A 12,237-nucleotide genomic window follows, 5' to 3' on the forward strand; every position below is an offset into this window, starting at 1 on the left:
GTGTGATAAAGTAAAAGCAGAGTCTCTGCTTCACATTTAGATGGCACTACAGTCCTTGATGCACTGACTCACAACTTTGAACTGATCATGTGTTATGCTGCAAATACACATACTTTACACCTTTAGATACCTTTAGATACCTTTGTTTGTTTGTTTGCTATCCTGCGAACAGAGAAAAATTGACTGACACATATTTGCGGATTTAAATAGTCTGTATATATCTACAGGTATTTATTTGTTCTTTCCTTTCTAAGTGAATTGAATTAATTTTATTTTTGTGTAGTTATCTGTGTGATTGTTTGGGCCTTGGCCAACTTTGCTTGGATCAGCTGGTTGTTGCGTTTGTGGTGTTCTAAACACGTGATATATTGAAGGATGTTTCTACTATATCTCCTTTTACATTTTTTATTTATTGGCATAAATTGTCATAAATGCTGATATCGACAGTTAATATCTACTGATAATATCAGCCCACTGATAAGCCTAATTTAGCTCATTTTGGTGTACGAGGTATGTGGAGTTGCTATCTAGTATTACTATCCTTCAAAGGCTCTGATTAATAGTCAAGTCTCTAGAACAGTGATTCCCACAGTGCAGATCAATGACTGTATAAAATCTTTTACACAGTCATTGTGCAGGAAGGAAACCCCTTGTGGGCTGTAATGGTACTGCAGGTGAGCTTCAGTAATAACAGAAGTATTTATATTTATATAAAGGTATGTATTTAGATAAAAAGTGGATCAAATCGGGTAATAAGAGATGGTAATGATATTGATCATTACCCTGATCTAAATTTAATGCTTTTATATTGAAGGTTTCCTCGAGTTTGGCCAGCCTAAGATACCACAGTTTATTCTTAGTGTATAAATTATTTACTTTTTTTCTTTTTCTTTTTTTGTTTTTTACAAAAAGCTACGACTGACTCATGAAATATTATACCAAACCACAATACATTATATTATCTCTTATAAAAGCAAACATAGTCTATAAAACTCTTCGAACAAACTGTCACAAACTCTGCGCTTATAATATAAATGAATTGTTTTATAAATTGTTTTGTATGCGTGAAAGGAAAAGTTCTTTCCCAGCACGTTTTGTCATTCATCTTCAGTATCCAAAGGTGTATGGTACTCCTGTGTAATCTGAACATATATCTGTGTAAATACACACAAGTTTGCTTCACAATAATTTCTAACATTCTCCAAACAAGAAAAGTTCAATAGAGGAAACAAATTCTTTTTTGCGGGTCAGGCCATGAAAGTTTATTCACATCACATTCACTGTCGTCTTTAACTCGACAGCATGGAAAGTATTGCCTGTAGTGCCGAATCTGAGTGAAGTATAGTGAGTTTTTCCACAGGCTTTTTTTCCCTGTTTTTTTCCCCTCTTTTTGTTACAGTATAAAGCAAAATATTCATTCAGCTTGTATTAATTCTGCCCAAATTTTACATCCTGGAGTACAGTAAGTGTCACGTGGTAGTTTTCTGACCCTGTAAATGCTGAACAAATGAAATAGATAATTTTTTTTTGCCTGAATCCTTCACTCTGTATTTTGTATTGATTACACCCTGAATACAAGGAGGGAAAGTAAAATGAAAGAAACATAAAATTGCATGGGGAAGGAGATGGACCTAATATATCTGAGGAAAAACAAAAGTGGAAAAAGTGATGACAAAGAGTGAAAGAGAGAAGTCAAAAATGAAGAAGCAAGGTATGTATGAATGCAGAGACCAAGGTTCTTAACATTTATTTTCCAATCTGATCTTTAAGTTACTAAAATTGAACGTGGGTCTTTTTTTTTTAATTGTTAATGATTATTAAAAATGTGGATGGGGTATGGGGTACACATTTTTTTCTGTGTGACAGAAAAAGTTTGAAAACTGCTGAACTTGAGTCTCATTCATATTCATATTGCGCATGCACACATGAACACAGCCTGTTGAATTACTGAGCCTTAACTAATGACCTCTCAGGTAAGTGCCAGCCAAGTGTGGACCGTAGTATCTATGTGTGTGTGTGTGTGTGTGTGTGTGTGTGTGTGTGTGTGTGTGTGTGTGTGTGTGTGTGTGTCTCTGAGGTTGCTCAGCACCAGGTACAAGCTCCTTCACCCATATGGTGAATAATCCAGAGGGAGTGAACTCTTGTCACTTCTCATCTATACACAGACACACAGACAGACTGGCAGTTAGATTCGCAAGGGCACAGAGACAAACAGCCACTTATGCACATAGCCACACAAACACCCAGCCACACACACTCCCTGCAGCTTGTGAAACAGAAGAATTTTGTGTTTGTTAGCTTTTCACATCTACTCTAGTGGATTTTATTTGGTTTCCAATTCAGTTAAATGTCAAGTTAAAACTGAGTTTGCATATTAGTGGAGTGCTTTCTAATGTGTTAGCTCTTTAGCAAAGAAGTGGTTAGGATTAGGCAACATAAGCTGTTTGGGGGATATTAGGAAAGAATTATGATCATGTTCACCTTCACGACTGATTTACATAGCAGCAAAAAAGGAGCATACATGACCTTTGCACTGAATTCTGACTACCTCAAGTTAAAAACTAAAAATTTTGAAGTTATTCAGTATTCTCAGATCTAAATCTGAATTTGGGGGGGGGGTATCTGAATTTGGAGACTGAAGAAAGAATTCAGACTTTAATCATCCAAGCTAATAAAATACACTAATCAAAAGTCAATAAGCTGTTTGGCATTGGCATAGGAGATTTGGTGTTCCCTCTGGGTGCAACCCTCATTCTCAACTCTACTGCTCATCTCTGCTGCTCAACTCTTAAATATGTTTACAAATGTGTCAAAGAAGAAGCAAAGTTACGACAAAGAAATAAACACAAATTTCCTTACATTTTGTGCCAAGTTTATATATATGTTCAGTGGGCCTAACCCTCTAGTATACATATTTTCTGAGCCTTTTGAGGCATCCATATCCAGTCCCCTATAACATTAATCATTAAATAGACTGATGTGTCATTCTGCATGACTCCAAATAGAGTCATGCAGTCAAACAGACGTGTATTTCGCCTTCTGAACTTCCTTTGGCAAGGTTGTAAGAGAAACAAAAATATTTGCAGGCATCAGTGCATTATAGTTGTAAATTAAATCATGTTACATTACAATAAAAGGCACAATTCACATCGAGAAAGAGACATGAACAGAGGGAGACAGACAGTGAGGGTAGATAACAGCTTAAGAGTGGCAAAGGTTGTGTTTATGCCATGGGCACTGGCACCATGTTTTCAGCCGATGGGATGTATGTGTGTGTGTGTGGTTGGTGTGTGTGTGTGTGTGTGGTTATAGGCTCAAGCCAAGCGTGTTCAGTTAGTGATGGCTAATATGAGTGAACACTTGACTTGCAATGAACAAGACTCACTGAATGTGCATGTCTGTGTGTTGGTGTATTTACAAAGGCTTCCTCCAGGCTGAGGGTGCTTTCGTGCACACACACACACACACACACACACACACACACACACACACACACACACACACACACACACACAGGCACACACGCTCAATTAGACCATCTTTATGGCATAAATGTAACTGTCAAGTCCAGTGGTCAAGTCCAAAATTATGTACACACAGCACAGCTGGCAAGGGGGTCACACACACGCACACACACACACACACAAACACGCAGGCACGCACGCACACACACACACAAACTTAGGCAAAATGGATTTAGCAGATGGACTATGTTGCTGAGTTGCAGATAAAGAAAAACAGAGCAGAGCTTTGCTATCAGCATCTCACAAGCTAATCAGTTTAAGCTTCACCAATACACTGATGGCCAAAGTTTGCTGCAGCTTTAGCACAGATTTTCTGTGAACTAAAGAAAGCTTTGTCAGCGGACAATACTCCTCTCAAATGGCTACTACAGTAATCTTTCTAAAATACAACAAAATACTAAATATACTCGAGGTATTGTGAAAAAAGAGCATGCATATCCTCAATCAGCTTCCTAATTCAGAATTACTTTGTGTGCCAGCAGGTTGGACATTGCAAATCAAATAATTTTACCGTCACAAATAGAGAAAGTGTTCAATAACGCTGACAAGATCACAGCAGTTGCACTGATCCAGGCTATCAACACAGACAATTCGACTGTGAAAAATGAACATAATTTTGGCACAAACTGAACTTTTTATTTCAATGGTTGGATGTTAAAAAAAAAACACATGACTGTCGTGTTAAATTAGTAAATAAATTAACAGACTTCAGCTTCTCACCAAGGCCGTATATTTATCTCTCTGTCGATGAGACGAGTTGAGCTGAAACCTAGTGGAGATGTTGAGCAAGGAGGAGCAGTAGAAGAATCTATAAAATGTTAGTGCAGACCTGGATCACTTTCATTAAAATCGCAAAATATGGGATTGGCCTTGTAGAGTCTGTCTGAGCGCCCTTCTGGTTTTACAAACAGGAATTAGAGTAAAAGATGAGCTACAAGAGAAAATATAGCTGCTTCTTTGCCTTTGCAACTGAAAGTAAAGAAGGCCACGTGAAACGCTATCTTACTGTAATTTTGATAGATGCTAACACTATGACTACCTCTTACATTAGACAGAGGCTGCCAATTGACTTGGCTGTACTTCCATTGGTTGACAGTAATTATACTAAGGTACTATGATTAATTTGCTAATGATGTGCTGAGGTTGTGTGTGTCAGGTAGCTGTTGAAAAGAGACTATGCGTCACAATTACACAACTGAATCTATGAAATCTGCTTCATCTGTCAAACTTCATAGACTCACTTGGAGTAACAGAGAACCATCAAATAACACCTCGCAGTTTGTCTCTTTTCTGTGTGATTCTGATCGCTTACCCTACAACTACAATGATGAAGTCTAGCAGATTCCAGCCGTTCCTCAGGTAGGCGTTGGGGTGGAAGAGCAGGCCGTAGGCTATTACCTTCAGGAACGCCTCCACCGTGAAAATGATGAGGAACAGATACTCCACACGCTCCTGTGCAGACACAAACATAAAAAACTCCATTTACTCATCTGAGGGGCATCATTGCAGCATGACATAAAACGAGCAACAGACACAGATAAAATCAGAGGTAATTATAAATGAAAATTTGAAATCAGATTAAATGCTAAGTTCATGTCGCAAAGGATTGAACTATGTGCAGTAAATCTTTTCATCGTGAGAGGTGGCTTATTGGAAAAAATTGACATGCTGTAGCACTATTATATACACACGTTCATTCACAATCATAAAACTTTTTTATTTTTCCCACATCAACTCTAAGGACATTGTATATGACTTGTGAGCACTCGCAGTGCTGGCTGCCTACTCTTTCAAATTTATCAGCCAGAACAAGATGTTCTGCCGCTGTTTATGTGGCTTCTGCTTTGTGCGTATGCATGCGTGTGTGCGTGCGCATGTTTGATTATTTATATGTTAACATGTATTTGTCTAACTTGTAATCGTGTACACAATCAAAGCATTTTGATTATTTAATCAAACTGGCTCTCTTCCTGTCCTACGACGTTACTGTCTGATGGAAGGAATGATTTCATGTGCACATGTATGCACACGCAAACACACAACGGGATTTTTACTACAGAGCTCCTCAGGGATTGTTGTCATATTGCCGACCCCAGCCTGACGGGGTCCTGGGAAATGTCCTGAAATGTCCTTGAAAGAGAGCAGGATCATATAACTTTCTGACTGTTGCAAAGTCGTAAACAATTCATCATCCACCTAATCCCTTTTCATATCTGATTTTAAATGTTTTGTCAAGTTTTTAAGGAAAATGAGATCAAAGCAATGCAGAAATCTATTTATTTCTTGCTGTGCAAATACAACATCCTATATATAGAATTATTCAACATCCTCTTGCTTTCTGCCCAGTTTCTTTCTTTCTTTCTTTTGGGGGTGGGTAATAAAAACATCTATCAATCCATCCATTCATTTTATTCCCTGCTCCTCCTCTTTTTCCCTCTATTTTCCCATGGATACATACACACAGCGGGCCAGAGGTTTGGGACAGAAGGCCAGGCAGGTCTCTCTAGGCTCCAGTCTCATCCCTGGGAAGAATCAGCTAAACCTGAAGAAGCTGTGTTTAAATTTACCAAAATATCTTCACAGGCTGACTGACAAAAGAGTTTAGGTTGGATTCCATCATTGACGTACATAACCACATACAATACAATACAATACAGCTTCTAAATTGTCCAATCCACTGGAATTATATGCCTTCAAGCCTGTTATTTCCTCTGATCAATGCTGACATTTTCTCCTGACAGCTACAACACTGACGTCACTGACTGTGCAACACCTGAGTCACATGCTGGCCTTTGTGTTTTTAAATTTCTTTTTGTTTCTGGCTTGTTTTGAGGCTCTCAAATACTAAATCATTTGCACTGAGGGGAAACATCTTTTAAAACTTAAAACTGATAAGGAATAAGTGATTAGCAAGGATAAGAAAGATCTGTTTACCTCTGTCATAAAATGGACATGACATTGGTTTTGGAAAAAATAAAAATGTATTCTTCTGTAGATTATACAGCAGGGGTGTCGAACTCCAGGTCTCGAGAGCCGATGTCCTGCAGGTTTTAGATCTCACCCTGGGTCAAAACACCTGAACCAAATGATTAGTTCATTACCAGGCCTCTGGAGAACTTCAGGACATGTTGAGGAGGTCATTTAGCAATTTAAATCAGCTGTGTTGGGTCAAGGACACATCTAAAACCTGCAGGACACCAGCCCTCGAGGCCTGGAGTTCAACACCGGTGTTTATACAGGGATGGCATTTTAAAACTGAATGCCAACCTTCTCATTGAGAATAAAATTTCTTATTCTTTAATGTATTTATTTGATTGTTGGTGATTTTAAGGACAGTACAAAGAGCGAACATTCTCAAATCATTGCTGAATGAAGGTTAAATGTTTGTAATGGTGTTTAATCCAAATCAGTCCGATCAGTCTATAATCGCTAAAGTGTTTCTAAAGTTAATGTTTATGTTGGAAAAACTTGTGTATACAGTAGCCGCATTAAGATTAGATGTTCAGGCTGATGGAAATCCGAAGGCCATCCAGCTAAACAAACAAGAAAAGACTACATCAGACTCCCATTAGGCCAGTTGCAGTGACACTTAACACAGCAATTTCCAGTACCATGGGAATCAGGCATTTTTCTAACCACTGATCTCACTTTTTCTCAAGTAGTTTTTTTCAAGTGTTTAAACTTGTTTTTTTTTAAGAGCTCTATATAAGAGCCATCTCAAAAATGTCTCATGAATCACAGCTGCCAACACATTACAACTGCAAGAGGCTGATAAAAAACAAGAAAACTTGTCCTTTGCTTTCTTTTTTGTTCATAATGAAGCGATTAAACTTGTAAACCATGATTTTTCCCGCACTTAGAAATGCTCAAGTAACTTGACAGTCAAAGAAGTGACCTGAATTATAATTCTGTGGATTTAAACAGGTTGAAACACAGAATACGTGAAAGGCGAGTCGATTTTTAGCCCAGGGATTCTGCGCCTCAGTCACCTGCTCAGAAAGCTGTCTTAAACTTGTTGTGCTCCTGCTCTCTACATTTCTAACCTTCACTCCTTTCTGTTCAGCGTCTTTTTCAGCCCAAAAGTGTCCAGCTTAATGATAAAAACTGAGATTTTCACAGTCGACACCTGTTTTTTTTTTTCTGCGTGCGCGTTTCGATTTCAAAGCCGGCAGAACTGATTTGGTTTAATATTCACCGTTTGTACCGTCGACCCTTCACCGCACAGTGGAGTGTTAGCAGTGTATGCGGAAGTAATTAATCTCACAAACACACACATCCTCCCTCTCGAATATACAAAAGCTCTCTATCACGCTCGCGCTCTCTCAAAGATACACACACCCGAGCTGTGTATCTGCTGGTGACAGGCAGACAGTGCGGCGCTCAGAAACATAAAACAAAGAAAAACATCTGGTAGGAACAGCTTAGCCTGACACACATACACACACACACACACACACACACGCACACACACACACACAGAAAACACACACTTCCTCCTTTCCTTCAATTCATCCAGTCCTGTAAAGGGCAAAATCCAAAGGGGCAAGACTAATTTGGTTAGTGACTGGAAAAAGACGAGAGAAGATGAGAGTACACGAGGAAGAGCGGCAGACTATAGAGACAGAGAGAGCGAGAAAAGAAAGCAGACAGAATGACCGAAAGGTAAGCATGTGGGGGCAATAATTCAGTTAACTGTGATAGGTCAACCAAACCACCTATCCATCAACTAGGCCAATCAGATTATAGTATCGACATTCTACCATAGCGCAGACATTGTTTCCATTTGCAATGACCTTCTGTGTTTGTGTGTATGCTGCAAGACAGGATTAGCTATTAAGCTGCTTTTGAAGGAACCCACAGATATATCGCACTGTGTGTGTGTGTGTTAAGGCATGTGTGTGCAAGAAGAAGACAAAAAAAGTATCATATCGAAAGTATTACAACAGCACAAATCAGTACCACAGAAGAAATATCCTATTCTTCACTTGTCCCTGCCAAATTCTGACCCGATCATCTGAATGTTGCAGCACAAATCAAGACACATTAGACCAGCCAGTAATGTTCTAATCTTCAGCTTTTGTGTACTTATGTGAACTGAAGCCTCAGGTGGGCTGCTGTAGCCCATCTGCCTCAAGGTTTGAAGTGTTGTGCATTCAGAGATGCTCTTCTGCATGACTTGGTTGCAATCAGTAGATGGTTTAATTGCCTTTCTATAAGTCTGCAGCAATCTTCACATTCTCCTCTGACCTCTGGCATCAACAGCCCATTTTCTCTCAGAGAACTGATGCTCACTGGAGATTTCCTCTTATTTAGACAAATTTTTGTAAACCCTAGAGATGGTTGTGCAAGAAGCTCCCAGTTGATTAGCAGTTTTTGAAACACTCGGACTAGCCTTTTTGGCATAGGATAGTGAGCTGTCTAGGATGACACCAAGGCTCTTAACCTGAGGTGAAACGAAAACTGCGAAGTTGTCATTAGTGAATGTGAAATGATTTGGTGCCACTTAAATCATCTTTCTTCCACATGCTGGTGTTTGGTTTGATCTTCAGCATGTCTACTTGACATCCACAAATGCAGTTATATAACTGGACAAAAGGTAAGAAAGGAAAGAAAGGAAAGGAGGACCAAGGTTATTAAGGCCCTTGAAGGTGAGGAGAAGAAGCTTGTATACTATTTGGAAGTTCCTGAAGGATAGGGATGATGTGCTGGTAGGACGGGATTCTGGTAATAATGCGGGCAGTTTTGAACCAATTGAAGCGTATGGAGGGATTTTTGGAGGAGACCATCTAAGAGTCAATTACAATAGTCAACGCAGGAGGTAACGACACTATGAACAAGAACGGACGCCGACTGAGTGGAAAGAGAAGGATGTAATCGGTTAATGGTGTGTAGACGGAAATAGGCAGAATGAGTGAGATCACTGATGTGAGATTTATAGGATAGTGAGCTGTCTAGGATGACACCAAGGCTCTTAACCCGAGGTGAAACGAAAACCACAAAGGTTCAATAGTGAAAGTGAAATGATTTGCCTTTAGTAGGTTGGATTTGGAGCTGATACGGATTTCAGTTTTATGCTGATTGAGCTTAAGAAAATTTGAGCTGAACCAGGATTTTAATTCAGATAAACATTCTGGAGGAATCAGGCCTGCAGGAGAGATATAACTGGGTGTCATTAGCAAAATAATAAAAGTGAAGATCAAATTTATTGACAATGGTACCAAAAGGGAGGATGTATATTATGAAGAGAAGAGGGCCTGAGACTGAACCTTGGGGTAAACCAAAAGTGACTGGGAATAGACGAGAGCAGAATGATTTAAATTGAATAAACTGGGAACGGTCAAGGAGATATGATTGGAACCCGGTTAGGGGTGTGTCGGAGATGCCAAGAGAGGAAAGTCTGTTTAGAAGGATGGAGTGAGAGAAAGTGTCAAAGGCTGAAAGATCATTAGTAACTTTAAGTAAAGCAGATGTACTGTGACATGAGCGAAAGCCAGATTGAAACCTCTCGTATATATTATTATAAACCAGGTGTGAATGAAGTTGAGCAGTTGTACTGCTGCTGCGCTTAATCAAGTTACAGTGTAGCAGGAGCAGTAGTTCCAGTTAATTAATGTTATCAGGTGAAGCAGTATGACTTTATAACTTTTCTCTAATTTGTTTTTTCCTTTTAAAAACTTTTACATACAGTAAGGGGTTAAATTTAGCCCAATAAGTTGGTGGGAAAAACCTGTTAATCATTTCATTTATTTTTTACAGCGCTTTAGATTTAGGTTACGATGTTGTAAAAGTTTGCACATTAGAATTATTAATATAGTTTGCAGGGGTGAAGGGGGTGGGAGTTGTTTAAACCTATGTTTTCTAATCTGATTTGATTCCACAATCTACCTTTGGAATTATTGTTGATACTCTTAAAAATAACTGCTGAAATAACTGCCCAGAGGAGTTGTTAAGATGCACGGCTGAGTGGCAAGACTTGCTTCTTGAAAGACTTTGGTAAAGTAATATCAATACCCAACACCCTAAACAGATGGAAATTCTTTAAACGACGTGGGTTCTATATGTAAGTCATATGCTCAACACCTACATCAGACTGAACTAGCAACCACCTCTTTCCTATATGAAGCCAACCAAAAGCCCATGTGAGGCTGCAGATAACAATATTAGAAGCTCAGACAAAAAAGTAAGAGGATGATGCTTTGAATTCTCTCAGTTTCTCATTCCTCTCTTCTACATCTTCATCTCTTTCTTTCTCTCTATCTCTGTGGGTGCCAACAAGAAGTTACCATAGAGACCAAGATGGGTTTCTACGTTACCATGGAAACTGTGGGCTGCAACAGCAGCGGCAGCAGACTTTCTCTTCTTCTCTCTCTCTCTCTCTCTCTCTCTCTCTCTCTCTCTCTCTCACACACACACACACACACACACACACACACACACACACATACAGATGACACTGATCAGTACAGTACTAAGAATATCCACAGCACATAGTTCTAATTACTACTCTTCTATCAGCATTCAAACTTCCTATTGTAAGTCTTTGTGCACTTATGTATACCAGCAACAGCTCCTGTATGAAATCATGTGCTCATCTCTGATGCAGTCATCATGTGTTATACTTGCCACATTTTACCTTTTACTTACCACCAGCAGATTGGACTTAGTCTCATATAAAACTTTAGCATCACTTTACACAGCCCTTTCATCTATAACATTAAACTTAGCCAGTTCGGTATGGATGACCATGAGCACGTCTTTGCCAGTAGAAAGGCAAAAAGTGACCATATTTCAGACCTCTGTCTCAGGTGAAATAAACAATTCAGGCTGTCACTCTCATCCCATGACCTGTTCTTAATGACTTAATGCACTGTTAGTGCAAGGTACAGTTAAGGTCCAAAGTTGACCATGAGTGGGCCAGAACAGATCCTTAAGTGGGCTCACGAGCCATAAGTTTGACACTTGTGATCTACAGAATAATGTAACACAAAATCATTGGATGTTGAATGCCAAGATGATCCTACACTGCTTCAATAATGTTGAGGTCCATGGGTAGACAAATCCAAGACTCCTTTTTTTTATTCTTTTTATTTTATTTTTATTTTTTGGGGGGGATGCTTTTCGCATTTCTTAAGGACATGATATTGTTTATCTGCTTTTCAGGGCTGCAACTTCTTCTTTTTGCCTCCTATTGTTCAGTTTCCTCAACATTCCAACATTCAACCAAAACATTACTTTGAAATTGGTCAGGTACAAGGCCTGGACTAAAAATAAGTGAGAAAACAGTCGATGACTGACCTTCAAAACCTTCAAAAAACTATTGCTCAATATCAATTTAAAAAATATGAATAAAGTCGGATTCTTTGTAAGCAAAGTTTTCTTTTTCCATCATGTCTTTATTCACATCACATCATCTGTCACAGTTGTAAAGGGCTGCTTGAAAATGAAAAAAATAAATCCTAATCTAAGTTACATTTAGATGCCAATTATTTAACATAATTAATCATTAACTTTATAAACAATATGAATTTAATGAAATCAAAAACACAAATTTCTACTTGGGTTTTTGGAACTTAATTGTGTAGACAGTGAGGCACTTTTTCCTGTGCTCACTGCCTGATAAAACAGATCTCCAAGCAGAAATAAACACCAGAAGAAAAGAAAGAAAATTTCAGCATATTCTGCAGTTTTCTGTAATATAAAGGTCAACCTTCAA

General features: G+C 38.8%; 1 protein-coding gene across 2 annotated transcripts in view; it reads right to left on the minus strand.

The window, feature by feature from the left end:
- cacna1c (calcium channel, voltage-dependent, L type, alpha 1C subunit) overlaps nt 1-12,237 on the minus strand; it is a 226,021-nt gene that overhangs the window by 80,217 nt on the left and 133,567 nt on the right. For both annotated transcript variants that reach the window (XM_085251617.1, XM_085251618.1), the window contains exon 4: nt 4,837-4,976. In XM_085251617.1, coding sequence (XP_085107743.1) covers nt 4,837-4,976 — 140 coding nt within the window. The remainder of the gene's footprint in view (nt 1-4,836; nt 4,977-12,237) is intronic.

The sequence above is a fragment of the Mchenga conophoros genome, linkage group LG17 (genome assembly GCF_057382185.1).
Source record: "Mchenga conophoros isolate Kocher_MC1m ecotype Shallow Benthic linkage group LG17, M_conophoros_male_GT1.1, whole genome shotgun sequence".
NCBI lineage: Eukaryota > Metazoa > Chordata > Actinopteri > Cichliformes > Cichlidae > Mchenga > Mchenga conophoros.